The sequence below is a fragment of the Sclerotinia sclerotiorum genome, genomic scaffold (assembly GCF_000146945.2).
Source record: "Sclerotinia sclerotiorum 1980 UF-70 scaffold_23 genomic scaffold, whole genome shotgun sequence".
NCBI lineage: Eukaryota > Fungi > Ascomycota > Leotiomycetes > Helotiales > Sclerotiniaceae > Sclerotinia > Sclerotinia sclerotiorum.
In genome coordinates, this window is record NW_001820813.1 from 439186 (window position 1) to 458628 (window position 19443).

At 42.3% G+C, this 19443-nt stretch overlaps 6 protein-coding genes across 6 annotated transcripts; 2 read left to right on the forward strand and 4 right to left on the reverse strand.

The window, feature by feature from the left end:
• Window positions 1-456: 456 nt before the first annotated feature.
• On the reverse strand, window positions 457-4704 carry SS1G_13101 (conserved hypothetical protein; the record flags this gene model as incomplete). Its single annotated transcript, XM_001585958.1, has 5 exons — window positions 457-906; window positions 955-2283; window positions 2685-3523; window positions 3982-4156; window positions 4318-4704. The coding sequence occupies 5 exons, from the start codon at window positions 4702-4704 to the stop codon at window positions 457-459; spliced, it is 3180 nt and encodes a 1059-aa protein (XP_001586008.1).
• A 1312-nt stretch (window positions 4705-6016) lies between these two features.
• SS1G_13102 (hypothetical protein) lies at window positions 6017-10323 on the reverse strand (the record flags this gene model as incomplete). Its single annotated transcript, XM_001585959.1, has 10 exons — window positions 6017-6182; window positions 6271-6517; window positions 6623-6815; window positions 6880-7137; window positions 7422-7599; window positions 7878-7942; window positions 8458-9294; window positions 9358-9441; window positions 9495-9640; window positions 9693-10323. The coding sequence occupies 10 exons, from the start codon at window positions 10321-10323 to the stop codon at window positions 6017-6019; spliced, it is 2805 nt and encodes a 934-aa protein (XP_001586009.1).
• A 2270-nt stretch (window positions 10324-12593) lies between these two features.
• Window positions 12594-14041, forward strand: SS1G_13103 (hypothetical protein; the record flags this gene model as incomplete). Its single annotated transcript, XM_001585960.1, has 5 exons — window positions 12594-12746; window positions 12811-12896; window positions 13057-13452; window positions 13520-13587; window positions 13662-14041. The coding sequence occupies 5 exons, from the start codon at window positions 12594-12596 to the stop codon at window positions 14039-14041; spliced, it is 1083 nt and encodes a 360-aa protein (XP_001586010.1).
• Window positions 14042-16194: 2153 nt separating this feature from the next.
• On the reverse strand, window positions 16195-16576 carry SS1G_13104 (hypothetical protein; the record flags this gene model as incomplete). The annotated part of the gene is made up of 2 exons (XM_001585961.1): window positions 16195-16286; window positions 16426-16576. The coding sequence occupies 2 exons, from the start codon at window positions 16574-16576 to the stop codon at window positions 16195-16197; spliced, it is 243 nt and encodes an 80-aa protein (XP_001586011.1).
• Window positions 16577-17288: 712 nt separating this feature from the next.
• On the reverse strand, window positions 17289-18062 carry SS1G_13105 (hypothetical protein; the record flags this gene model as incomplete). The annotated part of the gene is made up of 2 exons (XM_001585962.1): window positions 17289-17854; window positions 17906-18062. 2 exons carry the CDS (start codon window positions 18060-18062, stop codon window positions 17289-17291), a joined length of 723 nt encoding a protein of 240 aa, XP_001586012.1.
• Window positions 18063-18732: 670 nt separating this feature from the next.
• On the forward strand, window positions 18733-19394 carry SS1G_13106 (hypothetical protein; the record flags this gene model as incomplete). Its single annotated transcript, XM_001585963.1, has 2 exons — window positions 18733-18798; window positions 18879-19394. 2 exons carry the CDS (start codon window positions 18733-18735, stop codon window positions 19392-19394), a joined length of 582 nt encoding a protein of 193 aa, XP_001586013.1.
• Between the last annotated feature and the right edge of the window lie 49 nt (window positions 19395-19443).

The following is a 19443-nucleotide window of genomic DNA, read 5'->3' on the forward strand; positions in this document are numbered from 1 at the left end:
ACTATCTACTATATACCATATCATACCATACCATATCACATCAAAGGCAATTTACCATAAGCCTATTTATTACCAAATACCTAATATATATCATACCCATCAGGGCTTAAACACCCTCGCTATGCTATACTACCTAGGTATACTTATACTATATACTATATTATGATATAATATATTAATCGAATCCATCCAATAATTATCCAAAATATACGCCTCCGATATAATTCCCGTAGATGCCATATGCATATGCATGCATCTATACCACACACAATGCAGTAAAATACCATACCTATAAAACCAACCCATCCATCCAATCCAAAATCTCTGAACAATATATCAAATCAAATGAGTCATAATCTAATCCAATCAACCATCTGAAATAATCCAATCCAAACGCCATTCCATTTCTCCACATCATTCTCCCTCACCCCATCCCATCCCACCACATCCATCCATTTAAATCGGCGCACTATCTCTCCTCTCCACCCCCGCCCTCTCCTCCTTCGAATCCTCCCTAATCTTATCCAAAACCACACCTCTCACAAGCCACCTCTCCATCTCCGGAACCAATTCCCCTATACGAAAAGGTTTCGTAACAACACTATCCATACCAGCCTCTTTCGCTCTTGCAATTTGTTCACTTCTCGCATTAGCCGTCACAGCTATAACTGGTACGCGTCCTTTAACTTTTCCTTCTTTTTCCCATTTGCGTATTTCTCGTACGCATGTAAGACCATCCATGATTGGCATTTCAAGATCCATTAATAGGATATTACATGGGATTCCTGGATCACCTTCTGGTAATGTGGTGGAAAATGTTGATTTTTCGAGGAATTCGAGGGCTTCCAATCCATGATTTGCCACGCTCACAGTACAACCTGCGCCACGGAGTTGTTTGCTTAAAACCTGATCGATAGTTAGTTTGGAATTTATTAGGATAAGGAGATAACATACTTTTTGATTAACGATATTATCTTCCACAATAAGGATATGTTTTGGGGTTGGTGAAGCTGGACTTTGAGAACGACGACTTTTTAAACTCTGACGAGTTGGTCCTTTAACTCGAGCGAGAGAATTGTTTGTGATGATATTATTTTGCGCTTGAGCATCCATTTGAGGAACAAATGAATCCTTATCATCAGGTGGTTCGCAACGTCGAGCGCGAATGTAAAATGCAAATGTACTTCCCACTCCAGCTTTTGAGGCAACTCCTATTTGACCACCTTGAAGCTCTGTAAGTTCTCGAGAAATAAACAGACCGAGACCCGATCCACCATATTGAACATGTGTTCGTGGTGAAGCTTGGGAAAATCTCTTAAACAAAAGATTGCATTCAGTTTCATCTAGACCGCGGCCACTATCTTTAACTTCGATATGTAGATAAACAACTTCTCCATTTCCCCATTCACTATCTGCTGTGTTATCTTTGTGAGTATTGGTTCTTGAAAGGTAGACAAGACCTGGCGTGCTAGGAGGTTCGAGCGCTGCGCTCACAGTGATAGCGATATTTCGTTTTGCTTGAGTTTGTGTAAATTTTATGGCATTTGTGACGAGGTTGATAAGAACTTGTACTAATCTACTAGGATCCAATTTGATCCAGTCGATACTGAGTTCTTCAAACGTGGGAGATACATGAAACCTTAGAGCGACGTCACCTTTTTGTAATTCTCCATCGAATATCTTCAGTGCATTTTTGATGATAAGTAATGGTTGTACTTCAGTCGGAGTGACGAATAACAAATCTGAATCCAATTTACTCAAAGTCAGAATATCATCAATGATTCTTTTCTGATGTTGAGCACAAAGGACAATCGTCGAAGCTGCATCTGCATATCCATGAACTGCTTCTCGTGGAAGAACAATATCATTAGTTCCTCCATCAAATTCTTTAACCGAAATTCCAATCATATCTGCACACTGGATGATTGCCGACAATGGGTTCCTCATTTCATGTGATGTCATGTCGATGAAATTCTCTTGTTGTCGCTTTAGTTCAACTGCTTCTAGCATTTTTCGTTTCTGGAAATCCTCTGCCCATTTTTGTCGACTAATATCCGTCAAGCAACCTAAAACACCAACGACCTTACCATCATCTGCCTTTTCAGGATATGCAGCTTGTATTATCCAAATTGCGCCATCAATTTCTTCATCACCAATCTTATCAGCACCCTTAAAAAGTGCTCGTAACCGAATTTCAAAGGAGACAGGTTCGCCGGCCATAAGCTTTTTCCATTGTGCATCCATTATGGGCCAATCTTCCTCCATGACTACATCATACATGCTCTTCAAAATAGATTTGTCAGCAAACAAAGTTCTGGAAAGTGGGAACAGGTGAATTTGAGGCGGATCCAAATACATCAAGGCTAACGAGCTATGAATAGAGCTCATGCCAGTAGAAATAATGTTATTTTTATTAAGATAACAAATTCCTGAGAATTATTGGACATGAATGATGTTGCGAGATAATATAGATTTGGTATTCCACTTGGACGATGATATAATGAGATTTCAGTATCAATTGAGCTCTAAATAAACTTCAAAGTTTAAATGATGAAAGTCTTATGGTGAAAGCATCATTAAGGCATACTTTGCAAGATGAAACTTCATAATTTCCCGAAAAATGAGATATATACGATGCTTTGGTTTAGTTATGCGAGGATATAAGTAAAAAGATCATAACATACCATGGGAGTATTGACATCTCTCTTGTGTTCCGTTAAATTATAATAAACTTCGTTAGCATAGAGTAACCTTCCCTCAGCATCGATATGAAACATTCCGACAGGGGCAAGATCAGCCATCCTTCTAAATCGACTTTCAATTTCTGAGGCTTCATGAGCTTGAATCTCAAGCTTCCTTGAAAGTCGATTCCGATCTTGATAAGCATGTTCGGCAGCCATACGACCACGTTGAATCTCATCTTCAACGAGTACTGCCGCGGCCATCGAGGTGGCTAGTTGTCGGCTGAGTAATTGTATGAATAATCTATAGTCATCATCGTATTTCCGTCGAGCATTGAGTCCAAAAATAAGAAAGCCGAGAACATTCTCGGTGGTTGCTCTGATTGGCAAGAAGACAACTGTATCCCAAGCAAGTGTGCCCTGAAGAGCTGTGGTCAAGGATGCAGGGATAGTACCATCTTTTCGATGTAAAAGCGTAGGCGAATCTGATTTAACAAGGTCACTGAAACTTGGTAGAAATTCTTCCATGGGGTTTTGAGAATTGATATGCTTCGGCACGGTTTTGTCACCACCAGGGACTCTTACAGTGCCTTCCAACACCCAATTACAGTTATGACTTGACGCTGATGATTCCGAGAGTGTTTCATTAACATCGTTACCAGCGGAATATAACAAAGCAAACGGTAAGTCTGGATGATCCGGTTCAAGTCCACGCAGAAGCTGCTGCCAAAAGTCCTTGGGTTCTCGAGATGAAGCAATGAATTGCCCAAGTCGTAACAGAAATAGCATTCTGCGATCTGCAACTACCTGTCTCGTGGTGTCGAATACAGGATTGTAACTACCTATAATGTTAGTGCGGGGGTTCAACCAACCAAATTTCCATAGGAAGTATTTAGACTTACAAGGCAAGGTTACAATTATAGCTGTCGCAGCTGAATGGTAGAATTGACAAAGAAAAGTACGTCTCCTCCAAGTATCCATGCCTTTCAATGTAAAACCTTGCATCATCCATGGTTGAAGCTGTACCAGTTTCATACGCCTTGTCAAAGGTTTTTTTGAACACGCTTTCAATCTCAGGCCACGCTTCTGGAAAAGGCTTCCCCATCATCCCTGGATGCTTCTGTCCTGTGACTGACACATATGGTTCGTTGTACATTACAACTCTGGATTGACCCCAATACATTGCCGCAGGTCTTGGATCTGACATCAGGAAATTGCACATCCTCCGTAGCCCAACTGGCCAAGAATCAATGGGACCAAGCTCTGTAGATTCCCAATCAAAATCAAGGAAAAACCTCACATGGGGTGACAACTCTACTATGGTGTCTGGTGCGAATATATCGAATGGACCAAGTGTGGTACACCCCACTGCAAGATCCTCTTTCAAAGTGATCGGTTCCTGTGCTGGCGGAAATATTGATATTGTATCTTCCCGATGAAGTCGATATTCCTCCAGTTGAGATTCCAGAGAGGGCCTAGGAGTGTCGTCAGATTTTGACATAGATCGTGCCTTTCGAGGCGAAAGGGTTTGCGATCGAAGGATCGGAGGTTTGTCCTCAATGGTATCTATCCTTCCTCCTACGTCTCCAGCAATGACCCTCCACCTATTGCTGATTGTTTGTGCAGTCCATCTCACTCCACAATATAGTGTTACGGGTAATTTTCCATCGCTGAAATTTTCCCCTGCCCATTCTAAAAATTCCCGATGCTTTTCGTCTTTCGTAGCCACATCCAGGTCAAGGGATTCCCCAACTTTGCTCCCTAGAACTTGTAACTCCTTTAACCGCGGATTCGTATATATTGGCGTTGTCTCATCGAGTTTCGTGAGGTCAAGTATAAAAACTGCCCTCTCGTCCGATTCGAGTAATTCGAGGACTCCTACATTGCGCAAATTATCCTGCGGCTCGAGAGGACTCAAATTTGGATCCACAGGTACCGATATGATCTGCGCTGAACCTTTTGCTTCTTCATCTGTAGACGAGGTTATGGCGAGGCCGTCGAATACCGATGGCAGATATTCCATCGCAAATTTTGCCGCATTTACCCACGTCAGTTGTTTTTCTTCTTGTTCGGAAATAGGTCTAGCCGGCCACCTAGTCCCAGTCTCTTCCTCACTTCAAAAACTCCAAAGACAATCAGAAATCGAATAGCTTATAGCTATCGCACACAATTCTACTCAAAAAGAATGCCGAGACTTCGTTGTTGTGTTATGGTGGGGTAATTTTGTTACTCTGTTTGGCTGTTTGGGCAAATATGATTGAAGATCACGAAACAAGAAACAAAAAGAGAGATACTGATGGGATGAAACAATAACAGCATTCATTCCTATTAGAGTAGCATAGTAATGAAGCGACGTGTGTATGTGTGTTTGTAGTAGAACGTATAAAGAGAAGAAGTTGCGCACCCTGCCTCGAGTTTGTGTTCTTCCCATGTGGATTCGTAGCCTGAGATTTTGTGTCCCTTCTTGTTCTACGAAATAACAAATATTTCGTACCAAGTGGGACAGACGTGATAGACTTTGGAATGAACACAATATTGGTACAACCTTATCATAGAAATTTTGAGGATATTTTTCTTTCTTCCAAGATTATCAAAGAAATCAGACGATTGGAGAGAAACAACCGATGTATTTGCGAAGATAATCCTATCAGCCCACTCGGAAAAGTTGCCGTAGATAAAACGGTTTTAAAAATGTTATAATTATCAAATCAGATGGATTTTTTTTGGTGGAGCGCTTGCAGCACAACGAAAACGTTACCGGTATATCTTATCGTTGAAACCGGCTCTGCTCCAACTTCCCACGAATTGAAAGAGGAAAAAAACTAAAAACGAAGAATTGGTGATAATTGTGGCTAGGTTATCCCTCCATCTCTGGAGAGACGACGAAACTTAGTATGGATCATCAAGTCGTTGATGGTGGTGATGATGATGATGATTTAAAATGAAGTAGATCATTGGCACTCTGATCTAAGATCTGTTCTCCATCTTGCTCGAGAATTGACCTGGTCTGGAATCGAAGAGAATTTAATGTCATCGTCGACAATGTGGCTGGTGTAGACCAAGTCGAATCCACCATCTGGGAAATGAATTTGTCGATCTATGTGTAGCACAGCCACGGTCGAGTTCTCACGAGATGCATATGTTAATCTGTCTCATTCATGATCATGATACCGATATCCTTCTGTTGTATGGAAAGACGGAGATACTCAGTGTCTTGGAGTCATACTTTGAGGTGGTTCCTGCGGTAACAGGACAGAATGGAATATGTGATAAAGATGATCATTTATTGATAGTATAATCTAGGTGGCCTGTTTAAATCTAAATCATGCCTACTCTCAATTAAATTCCTCAAAAAATGCCGACATTTTTTCATTAAACCAGGCTTCCTCTTGAATAGGGATCGCATGCCCATCACCTTCTCGAATTTCCGGTCTACCGGGTTGGAGAAATGCGATGAGTTTCTCACCATGAGGAAAAGATATTAGCCGGTCTTGTGTGCCGCTGTATGGTGTGTTAGTCGTTCTTCAAAAATCAAATACCCGTACCGTATTAAATGGGTTTAATCGACAAAACTTCAAAATATACTCACTGCATGACAGCTATTCTCTCCCTACCCACTTTATCCCCCAACTCTTTTATTTGCGCAGGGCTCTTGTGATGCCAACCGGCAGCAATCGCCTGTAGCAGAAATCCGATTGTCTTGAAAGAGTTAGGATCGAGCCGTTTGGTTAGTTCGGCGGCAGCAAAGCGTTCATAGTTCGTGGAGAAGTGTGCATAGGGAAAAGGGTGGCCTGGCGGTGGTTCCACTAACGGGGTTGATTCCGAGGGTAGATGAGCTAAATGTTGTGAATTAGTTGGAGGAGCAAAATAGCAGAAGTCATGGAAGTTAGAATGGTAGAGGATATGAAGTGAATCTAATGGTAAAGAAAAGATAAACAAACCAGTATCTGGTAATGACAGCCACGAAGCGGGAAACAATGACAACGATGCATCGAGAACCGATCGATCAAGTGGTTTAGGAACGAACATCATAACTCTAGTGCGCAGATGTTCAAAGAAAGTGGTGGTATTCTCGACAAAGGCAGCCGTGGAAAGTAAATTGAGAGTAGCAATTCGATTTGGTATCATTAATGCCTGTAGATGATTATTGGCATTAATCTTGAACGACATTAACTAACAAATTACATGGATCACTTACCAGTTCTTGTGCAATCATTCCACCCATACTTACTCCAGTGACATTCAATTGTCTATCCTTCGTCCAACCAAGATGATCGAGGAGCTCAATAGTGTCTTTGGCCATTTCCGAGGTAGAATATCGTAAAATCGGGGTGTCTGATGCGCCCATACCTCTATTATCAAACACCAACGACGAATACTTATCCCCTCTTTCATGACCAAAGTGTAGAGTTTGCCTTTGCCATGTTGACTTGTTAGACCCTAAGCCCATGAGCCACTGAACGGAGGCACCGGATTAGCGGTTGATGGATGAATCATGTGACATCATTGGAATCAAGTTCTGTTCAGCGGGGCAAAAGCCTCTGGAGGTATTAAGGGAGGCGGCGATGATGCCAAATAGTTGTGAATAATGTGAATAATATAAATGGTACTTTGTATACCAACCCGAGGCTTTGATGTTTGAGCTGTGAGTTCTTTCACCTCCTCATCTGCCGGTCCGCCATGCACTTGCATGTGATATGTATAAATGTAACAACTCAAGGTCCGAAATCATCAACTTACCACAACCTTCGTCTCTCCGCTGCCATGAACCTCCCAATCAATATTGAACGGTCCTCCCCTGCCTTTGCCGACCGGCAACTTCCCTCTTTTCGTTGGTGTGAGTCTCCATATTGTGTCTGGATAGGATTTATGCGCGAGGATTTCAGCCACAGTCGGACGTTCGTCAACAAGTGGTTCACTGGAAGAAATACAAAATTAGTTCTCAGATTCTTTTGACTTCTGAATATAAAAAGTATTTTTACATTTGGCCCATTATGTTTTGAGGTAACTTGGATGGATTTTGATGGTTTTGTGGATGGTTTGGAAACGGAAGGAATGTCCCGGCTGGTAGCTGAACCTCCATTTGGTTACCGCGCTAAAATCCGACCATGGCCTTTTTCAACAAACACTACAACAACTTTCCTCAACATTGGCATCAAGATATCAAGATATTAACACATCAATGCATCAACATACCAACAAAACCAACACCAACACCCTATTGACATCAATTGGAATAGAAGCTGTGCTAATCCTTTTTCCTACACTTTGTTAGCTATGGGTTGCGCTGATTCTAGATCTATCATTACACCAGGCAATCAGTGATCTTAAACCAAAATTTCATCCCCACGGTTCCCAATGTCACCTGGTTCTGATAAAGCGATCAGTCATCCAAATACAGTCATAGGACTCGGGTTTTCATCGCGACGTTCCGTGGTTTGAAATTCAAACAGGATATCATACACATACACATTCACAGGATTATTTTATCAATTGGCCAAGCACAGATGAGAACCTTTTCCGAATGACAATGATCAAAACTTCACGAGGTCGACTTTTGATCTCTCCGAGCCTTGAGAGCTTCAGTACTATTCCACGGTGCATGACCGAGGCAAGGAACGCGAATTACTTTCATGGAATATATATTGCTTTTCACATTCTGTGAAATATACAAAGCCTATATGAGTTATCTGCTCCTTCAATCTGATCAAGGTCTTGTCCTGTTGGAGTTGGCATCTAATCTCCAAGCTGATCGATCATATGATGCCGGCCATACACCGTTCTTTCCTGGTGCCAAAATACCCTTGGGATCAAGAGCATTCTTGATCTTTTCGTTCAACTTCATCTGCGCGTTGTCGTTCCAACCATATGTTTCCGCAATCTGGTCCATCAAGGCAATGTGAGTTCTATACTCTCCCCACCCATTATCAGCACAAACTTGAACGAGCTCACGGATAAGCTTGTGAGCTCGTAGCTTTTGGTCCTCATCTTCACGGTCAAATACTAAGCATACGATATGATGCATCTCGCGCATACCAATGGTGAATGTTCCGATGAAATCAAAACCTGCCTCAAGAGTCATCTTTTGAGTAAGAGCGTACTGCTTGCTCGCATCTTCACCAGAGATCTTGGAGATAGGCGAGAAGAAAAGATGGGCACCATTAGGTAGCCAGTCTACCCATGAAAGTTCATCAATCGTTGGAATACCTTGTAGGGTTTGTGCGCGAACGTGAAGAACGCATTTCTCCTTGATATCTTCTGGAAGGAAGAATTTTGCACCTTCAATAGTTCCGAAAGCATCCTGAACTACTTGCCAGAGTACATCGCGCACAGGTTTGGGCCCGTATAAAGCGCCGTAGAAATTCCAGCGGCCAAGATTTAGTTTCTTAGCTATGGCATCGAGTTCTTCTTCATTTAGGGGTCGGTCAACGTCGTAGTATGATTTCTTGGTCCCCATTACCCCTGCATCAAGGAGGATATGTCGGATTGAAGGCACGTTTTGGATGACCATTTGTAACCTAAGGGGACGGATGACATCAACGATTTTTGGCAAATCAGAGTCTTTTGGGAATGTGATGAGATAAGGTTGGTAACCTCCTGGATTTGGCATAAGCTAAAAAATATTACGGTTAGTACTCTTGCATGGCGCAACGATACAGGCATTTCTTTTACTTACCCAAATGCCCATCTTTGTCACAATACCAAGGTTACTTTGTGAGAAGATACCATCATTGTATGGGCCAAAACCGTAGGGAAATAACTAGAATTCTGGTAAGCTCGAATACTGTCATCCTGCGATTGGTCTTAGCATACCTGCCAGCACTTGTTTCCTGGCTGTTGATCCAAACTTGCTCCCTCAACTGTCGGCTGCGTTGGGTCGGGCAAAGCTCCCATGCCAGTTCTGATAAGTTCTCCGGTAGGAAGCACGACCTCGAGTCCGCAATGCATCATGAAATGGTCTGCATGAAGCATCAGCAAGTGTTCCGTTTTCAGATATTAGAAATCACACACCTCCATATGGAGTATACCCTACGCCACGCTCAATAGTGTTTCCAACGACAGAACCACCACCCAGATCTGGAGTATCAATCCAGAGTTGATCGTCCAATTTTTTCTCCTTCAAGTAGTCGTATAGACTAAAAAATGTCACACCAGGTTCTAACAGCGCATATGCTCCTTCGGTGTTAACCTCTAGCACTTTGTTCATGTTTTTGCCCATATCTAGACCAATACTTCCAGGAACTCTTGGAGCTGCTCCTCCATATCCTACATTTCTACCAATTGAAAATGGCCAAAGCGGGATCTCGAATTCATTACAGAGTCTGACGATTTTTTGAACTTCTTCGACGTTGCGGGGAGCAATAGTGGCGGATACTACAAAATAATCTTTGTCGAAGATGTGGTACATATCGTGGACTTTGGAAGGGTCGGTGTACAGTTCTTTTGTAAGCTCTTCTTTCCTCTTAATAACGACGACATTTTCGGCACCAGTTGCTTCTTCAGCACGAGAAATGAATTCAGCAAATTTCTCTGAACTAGTTCCTGGTGGTAGGGCAAGAGGGTCATTTGTTCCCCGTGCAGCACCTGTGTTTGGTACCCGAAGGGCAAGAGGGGTGCCAGTGGTAGTAAGAGATGCCGACATCGTTTTTGGTTGAGGAGAAAGGATGCAAGGTAAACTTAGAGATGTGCTTGAGCAAGAACGAGGGATTAAATCGAGGGAAAAGCAAACACTTGGATATGCCGCTCGTGAGATAGATAAATCTGAAGGGCTACAGGAGGATTATCGATGCTTGCACCTTGTTTTGTAGTGGACATGAGTTCTTATCGAAGAGGCCTGGTCTTGTGCCAACCGTTGTTATTTGGTGGGCCAATTGCGGGGACGGAGCAACTATCACTTCAAGAACACATTTGCGCACCTAGACCAGACCAGAACAGACTCCGACGCCGAAGCCTTCTTTAACCGGAGACATTGCGACAGCAACTTAGAAGTAATCCATGTCTCTAAAACGTGGCAAGAAGGATGCCATATCCATATGGGGTTGTTGGCAAGTCACACTACAAAGGTCCCAAGTTACATCTCCTCGTTCTGAGGCAAGAGACTAATTTCAAAGTCCCACAAGAGCTCGACATAATGCGAGGTTTCAAGGACATCATATAAATTACATGTGGGCCAAATGTCCTTACTAGCCTGTAGTTTTATGTCGTGGAGCTATGCATAGCAAGATGAAGGAACAGTCTATTGTCCCCTGGAACTGACAGTTTAGTCCGAATTTCCGCTATTCTTCCCTTTGGTAATATCATGGCTAGATATGGAAGTTTCATGTGTCAATCCTAATTATCAAGGTCCGCTGTGCATGCTGTACAATCCAACTCTCTGCATAAGCACAAGCCGGCAAATTTTAACTCTGCTATCCACGTGTAGTCGAGAGTCATGGAGAGCTAGGAACAGTTTCTCTATCAGGGGATTCAAATATGAATTGCGGGGCTGATAACCTGGTCCTTGCAATTTTTCCTGCCATCTATCAGGGGATCCCAGAAGCCGCTTTGATACCCTTGGAAACCGTTGCGGCGGCTCCCCCTAGTCTCTGCGGGAATTCCCCGCTTGTAATTTGGAAATTGTACGTATTCCCGGTTATAGCTTTTCCTAGTGTTAACGAATATGGAAGCGAACCATACGGAGTATGAGATTGATAATGTAATAACTCTATAGTCTACCGGTAGTTGCTAACTGACGGAAGACTCTCAGGCCTCAGACACTCTATATACCCTGTACCTAGCAATTCATTCGGCTACGGCGCTTAAACTACAATCTATTGAGAAGCATAATTCTGGTGTCAAGCAAAACAATTCTCCTAGCTGACATTCGTCACGGCCCGTGGAATTCAGCGGTCTCTAAATACAGTCGGAACTCGGCTAATTTCGAAATCACCTCACCAAAATAACTAGAATATCTGATTGGGAGAGACTCTTTGAGTGGGTCACTCCACTTCAAGTTTTACTTCGTACTTCAATTTCGCTCCAGTTTTATTGAAATCATACTCCACTGAGCGATGCGAGCAGTTCATCCCGCAAAACTTTACTCCATATTTGTGATAGTCCACCTGAGTCCACCAAGTTCTTACGGTTGTTCTCTCGGTCTTTGCCTCCACAGTTTGACATCAGACATATGAACCGAATCATGTCCTGGTAAAATCCCGGCAACGGCTCCACTCACCGCAACCGACGACTATTCCAGTAGAGTAAGCCTTTTTTTCAAACATGCCTAAGCTTATTCCGCTGAAACGAAAGTCCCAAAACAGTAACCCTGGAAATTTGGTAGATTGTCCGCAAAGACCGCGATAAGTTCATATACTGGAACGGATTTAGCCCCTATAGTACTGACCTGACATCACCCCGAGAAAAGCTTCTTTTCTCGACCCCGTCAAAAAATTGGCTGTAAGGTATATTTAGTCTCTAGCTAGTACGACGTGCTCCCAAAAATTCATTGGTCAAACAGATAGCATGCTCATACTCCCTATTACATTCATAAATGTATCGGTGATGAATCTCGATCTTCCATTTTCGGACCCCTGGTTAATGGTTGTGGTGAACACCCCGTTAGTAATCTTCCAATGCTATATCCGTCATGACGGTCTCCTCTAGATCCATTATTATGTCCACTTTGCTGGTAAGCACTGTCCCAACCATTGTAAACCTATCAAACAAAGACAGGCGGAGCCCATATTCCAAGTGGAGACACCATTCTTTATATTTTGTGATTTCCATTAGCGAAGCTCTGTTCGACGACTACTATACAAAGTATATCAAGTAACTTACCAAATCCACGTGGAGATTATCCGATTGTACAGCAGTTCCCGTGAGCACCCGCGACAGCAGTCAGACATTAAGTCTGGGGCGTACAGCGCCGGCAAGATGCGTCATTTGTCAGCTCTGGGACCTACCATCATCTTGGTGATGTGGATCGAGACATTTGCTGCAGCGGTATTCGTAGGACTACGGATGTACACTCGATATTATATCGTTCAAGCCACAGGTTATGATGACTGGCTCATTGTGGCCAGCATTGTGAGTGATAAACACCAACCTATGTTCTCTTGAATTCAATGCTAATAAGACCATTCATATACAGTTATTGTTCATAGGATACACCTCCTTTTGTACTGTAGCCGCCGTTTATGGATTAGGATCGCATTTTTTGGATATCACGGAGGCTCAGTGAGTATTATTGATTCTTTAAATCTACAAACTTTGATGTTCAGCTTCTCGTTTTGAATATCCTAATTTAGAACTTTCTTCACTCCCCCATACAAGCCCAACTCATCTTTACGTTTGGTAACCGTTTTGGAGATTACGTACTGAGTCTTATTTGTTCTAGATTCGTCTTGTCCAATAAGATGGAAGTCGCTGGCCAAACTTGCAATATCATCGCAATCGCCACCAGCAAGTCCTCCGTAGCGGTCTTCCTTCTCCGTCTCGTCGTTGTTCCTTGGCATAAGGTTTTCCTTTGGGCTTGTATCGTCAGTACCTTTATTGTATGCATCATCTGCGCCACTCTCGACTTCTTCCAATGCTCACCAATGCCGGCAATTTTTAACCCGTCCATACCTCATACTGTTAATTTCAATTTCACGGCGAATGCAATTTTCTCGGGAGGTTATACGGCTTTGATGGATTTTGTCTTGGCTCTTTTCCCGTGGTATTTCTTAGCTGGGGTTCGGATTAGACGGAAGGAAAGGTTGACTATTTCGTTTGGTCTTACTTTGGGTGTTTTGTAAGTTTTTTTTTGCCACGGGACTGCAGAAGTCTCTTAGGCTGATGCTGATAAGAGTTTGTTTCAGTGCAGGAATCTGTGGTATTGTGCGAGCCGTTGAGCTTGGAGGGTTAGCATCTCGGTCAGATTATACTTGTAAGATTTCCAAGCAATCCTCATTGAAAATTCCAAAACATTCCAAAGGAATAAAACTAACTCCATCTCCACAGACGACACAGTACCACTCATCCTCTGGGGCTCGAGCGAACTTCTAGTCGCTATCGTCTGCGCCTGTATCCCCGTGCTTCGACCCCTCTACAAGCAATTGCGCGGTCAAGAAAAACAATCCAACGAGTCTAGCGGTCCCTATCCCAATAGAAGCGGAAGTAAAATAGGTCACGGGTACGCATTAAGTTCTATGCGTCGCGACGAATTTGCGGCGAATGAAAGGGGCGAGGGAACCTCGAATTCTTCACAAAATAATAACGCGCAAGATGATATTGAGAGGGATGCAACTGGTTTGGATAATGGAAGTGATGAGAGTATTTTGAGGGATGCGTGGAGGTATGGGATTAAGGAGACGACGGAGGTTCATGTTACGTATGGATAGCGGGGAAGGGGGGATGTATAGGGATGGGGATGGGGTGATGGTAATGTGGGACTGAGGGACTGAGGGGGTGTCTTGCAAGGTTGGTTATGCGGGTGGAATTTGGATGGGTTAATGATATCTGGCACGGCTCAGGAACGGATTTTTAAAGTTTTCCGAATTTGCCATTTGTATGTTTTACACGTGGCGTTGCGGCGTCGAATGGTTGGTGTGTTATTAGGTCATCTATCGACGAACATATGTATATGTATATGTAAGATGGATCATGCATGGTATGGATATTTAGATTATAGATTAGATGAGGTATTTTAGAACGAGCAATCGAGTAATTTAATTAATTCATTATATTTTTATATTTTTTAGGTTTCTGTATTATAAGATAAAAACTTTTTATTTAAATATTTAATCTTATAATTAAGTAATTAATTATAAATTTTATTAACAGATGTTATTTAATTTAATTTATTTTTGTTATATGTTATATATTAAATTAATATTCGAGTATTTATTTATTATTATTAATTGATTATTCTTTTTAGATAACTTTAAAATTATATTATGTTACGAGGTTTGCCGTCTAGATCACGTGGAAGTGCTCTAGGCTCTCGAAGTAGGTTTATAACTAGGCGTCAAGCAGGGACTTAAAGTAATGACAATAATGATATGCAATTCGTAACTAATAGTAGGATATACTAAATGATTGATCTTGAGCACGAAGCTCTATACAAAGGGAATCCATCTTGATTATATAGACCTTCATGCCTATGGCTAGTCAGGACCGCGCAGCGGTCCTGGACAGCCAGCGGTCCTGGACAGCCAGCGTTCCTGGACAGCCAGCGTTCCTCAGCGGTCCATAACGTGACTTTAATCACGTTACCTTGGTTTAGTCATGTGACGCGGCATAGAAGATAGCCGTTGTAACATATTAATGATTAAAGAAATAATAATAGTAATATTGATTTATAATATAATTGATATTTAATATTGTTACGACGGGCTATACAACTACCATCACATGACCAAGACACGTGATCACAAGTGATCAGTAGTGATCATGAAGGATCACCAGTGATCATAGAAGCATGAAGGTCTATATAATCAAGATGGATTTCCTTTGTATAGAGCTTCGTGCTCAAGATCAATCATTTAGTATACTCTACTATTAATTACGAATTGCATTATTGTCATTACTTAAGTCCCTGCTTGACGCCTAGTTATAAACCACCTCGAGAGCCTAGAGCAAGTCCACGTGATCTAGACGGCAAACCTCGTAACAGTTCTAGGGATGGAGTGAGATGTTAGTGAGTACCACGGAATGAATAGATGGATGGGTAATAGGTAATAGGTAATAGGTACAAAAACTTTAAAACTTAGGAGAGGTTTGGTTTTCCTGCTGGTTTATTTTAGGTTGATTGCTTTGATTTGCTAATTTGGGGTTGTAGGTCTGCGGAGGATGGGGGAGGATGGGGGAGGATGGGATGGGATGAGAGGGCAATGGGTGGATTTGATGTTAGAATAAGGTAAGATCTTAGGATATCAGGATTTCGGGATTTCCGGTAAGATTCATATGGTGAGAAGGTGGGATCGACGGATTGATGTTGTTCTTTTGGTAATGGGCGGTTGGTATGTGTGTGGATGATTCTTTTTCTGCTACATGAGTATCATTGATCTTTTTCCATGCAATTGTTGATGCCCGGTTCACATCTTGACTCGCAGTTTAAAGCGGTATGAGGTTTAACAGCTGATCACATTTCGTAATTTTCCAGGATCAGCTGCTCAAAGCATGATTAATGTAAGACTTAAATCCAGCATCAATACCAACAAACACTCAAGAATCCATAAAAAAACGAAATCTCCAAAACAACCCCTAAAATAAATCAACACAAAACAAACTCCTCAGTCTTAAAATCACTTTCCATAAATTCCCCATCCATAATCCCATAAACATAAGCTTCCTCAATAAATTCCCACTTATCCTCTCCCACTACGCACAACAAATGGTTGTACCGTCCCAAAAATAATAATTATCACATCCCCAGGTACTGAATGTCCGGGTGTAAGACCTACATATCCCTGCGTAGATATAAATGGTCTTCTATTCTGCTGATACGCCATTGCATTTTTGTAAGAGACATATGCTGTCGTTTGAATACATCTTAGATACTCTGCGGTATTTGCTTCAAATTCTTCTTCGGTGAGATGTTGATCTGTGATGCTTCTGGCGTTGTCTGAATATAATTCGATACTTCTTCGATGGTTGTTGTAGCCTATTAGCGAAACATCCGTGACGCGTGTTCGAAAGGTGGTATTGACGGTTTGGTCGGCGCATGGTATGCGCCAATGCGCTCCGAACCATCTTATATCATGTTGTGATATGGGTTTTGTACTCTTCGCATTTATTGCTTGACCTTGCTCACAGAAATGTGCTATTTCGTCAAAATATCGGGTTGTATTTGCGTGGATTTTCAAAAATTCCCCGGTACTTCTAGATACGATACCCTGTCTATTGTCGACAGTAAATAAACTGCCATGAGCCATGATGGTATTGACTCTCGCACCTCTTAGTCCGATAACCCTTGAATCTATTTCTGCTATTTCAGGCACAATATAAAGTGAAGACTGCCCTGAAGCGGAAAAGAGAGCGGCCCTTTTGGTTTCACAAGATGGTTCTAAGAGAGTAGAAGTAAAGTCGGGAACCCAACTAGGAAGGCTGACTAAACTCTTTGGTTGTTAACTCCATGCCAAAATATCAACATTACCATGTTCTAGAAGAATTCGTGAAACAGATGTAAATATCTGTACTGTTTCATCATCCGATTCAACATTGGTATAAATGGGTTGTATGTTCAATAACGAGGCATCCAAAGCCATTCACAACAACCCATAAATCCTATCTCGTGGATACTTTGCTTTCCTTACTAATTCTTTAGATGCTTGAATACAGCCTCTCTCTAAAAGCCTAGCAAGAGTCGATCCCCCAGACTTTTGATGCTGTTTTCTGGTTCCCAAAAGGCGACCTAGGTTAGGAGGCGCTACACTCAAGCATCTAGCGATTTCACGTAAAGTCGATCCCTCAGCCGAATAATTAGCGGATTTTTGTAGTCCATAAGTGTTGATGACCATAGTTGATTGCGTAGCGAAAAAAAATCCAAGCCGCCTCAAACCATGGATGAAAGGGTACGGTCTTTTCACCACACGTTATCAACAACTCTTTGCCAAGGCAAAACTCTTGCATGATCCAAAGACAGTTTCAATAGTCTCGCTTTCCAATCTCATACCAACCAAGGTAAGGAAAGTTGAAGCCAATATCCATAGCAAGTTCATACAATGATCGCTTCAAATCCGCGAGCGGATCGTCTAGTTTCGGGCGGTTGAATCCGTAGCCTTCATGGTCCTCTCGGATATAAAATTCACAATCTCTCATACTATCTACCGTAACAGAAAATATTCCTGCATCAAAAGCAGCCTGTCCTATAGTTAGAGTCGAGTCCATGGCCTCGTCGGTCTCAGTAGTTCCACCGCCCAGAAAGACATCTAAGAAACTTGCACAAGTGTAGATATCTCTCATCAATTTAATTTGCTCTGCCTTATCGTCTGGATCATTTTGATTGATACATATCGCATCTGCCCAGAAGACCATCGGTATTGACTCATGCCGAAATGTCCTTAAAGCTTGTTCCAAACTAGTGGTAACTTCGATTTCTGTCTCATCGAGTAGAATTTTTGCTCGTGAGAGATCAGGGTCGCCCCAGCAGTAGGACAGAGCATGGTACTCTGGATTATCTTTCAAAGATACTACGTGTAAAGTGCATGACACTACGGCTATTTTAGTAACTAGAGTATCTAATGTCGTGAACTTATACGAACCTCTCGAATCATGGTGAGAACTCTCTGAATAGCCTTGGTCGGACAAGCCGTCCAATTGGGGTGTGTAACAGGTAGCTCTATGGCTTCTTGGAAGGATATGTAACACTCGGATTTGAAGTTCATGAGAATCAATAGGAGTGTATTGATAAGACGACATTCTGACAAATTAATACCAGCGTATCAATGTAGGGGACGATGAAGCAAGAAACTTGAATCATTATCAAAACATGCATTTTGTTAAGAATCATCTTGACTCTGGCGGGTACCAAGGAATGCCTCCCGAAACCTCGCATGCGCCTCATTCCCAATGTTGTTACTGGCAACCCGAGCTCAGCTATGCTATTTAGAGCGAAAGCAACCACGTTGGATTCATCCTTGTGGGAAGCGGCATGTGGGAACTAAGCTGCTAGTGGAATACTTTAAACATCTTCACACTAGTGACGAATATGAAGCTATCACATCTTTCAGGCCTCCAACCTTGTTGCACATGATACATAACATATATCCTCCAGTTTGCAATTGATTCGAACACTGGCAAGACTCAATCAAGCATCTGGGTCGTGAAAAGTTCAGTTCTAGGTCATTGACGCAAGCTTTAGGACGGCGAACAGAAAAGCTCACCCGGAAAACAAATGCTGCCGGTGAGTTCTCCCTCAGGAGAACCAACTTGCGCGCAATAAAGAAGCCCGCTTTCACCGACCAATAGAATCGTACACTCATTATGTAATCACTCCGTCATACAATGTTCCCCTCCATATTGAACTTCTTATTGTTCATGCTAAACTTATAATAAAAGTTGATGCAATGTATTCGAAACAGAAATAAATATGGGACAAAGTCAATCCGGTACAAGCGACAAACATGTTACAACAGAGCAACTGAGTCATGAGCTGGTAAGTTTTGCGATCCATAGGAATTGACCTCTTGAATGTCGAACCACCTCCTTTGAGAACTCATAATAATTTTCAGACAGGCTCGGAAATTTGCAAAACGATGCTTTACATCCCTCGAATTGTTTTCATTTCAAGACGTCTTTAAGAGTCTTGCAGATCACCAAGATGGAGTCGCATATTTTAAGGAAGATACCATCGCGCGATTCCTAGAGATTCCGGATATACTGGGCGCATCCCCAATTATATATCAAATGGTAACCTACCTTGGTGCATTTCCATTTGGTCAGGATGCGCCTGTGGTTTTGGGATTCGAACAAATGATTATGGTGGTGGTAATAATGACGGAGAGATATCAAAGAGTGTTGAAGAAGGGCAGTAGGGATCGGACGAAGCTACTATTTCGGAGTCTGGCAGTTTACGATAGGGGGGAATCTCGTGCGGGGATTGAAAAGCAAGATGATAAGACAGGGACAACTCCTCCGTTATCAGAAGGAGATAGTGTCGTTCAAAATCATGCCACGGGTTTCGCTGTCGATGCAGCTGCGAATGATGATAAAGACGAGAAGAGAAGAAGAAGAGGAAGAGGACGACGATGATCTTGCTTTAGCTGCACTTGAATCGCTGGATGCCATTGATGTTTTCCGA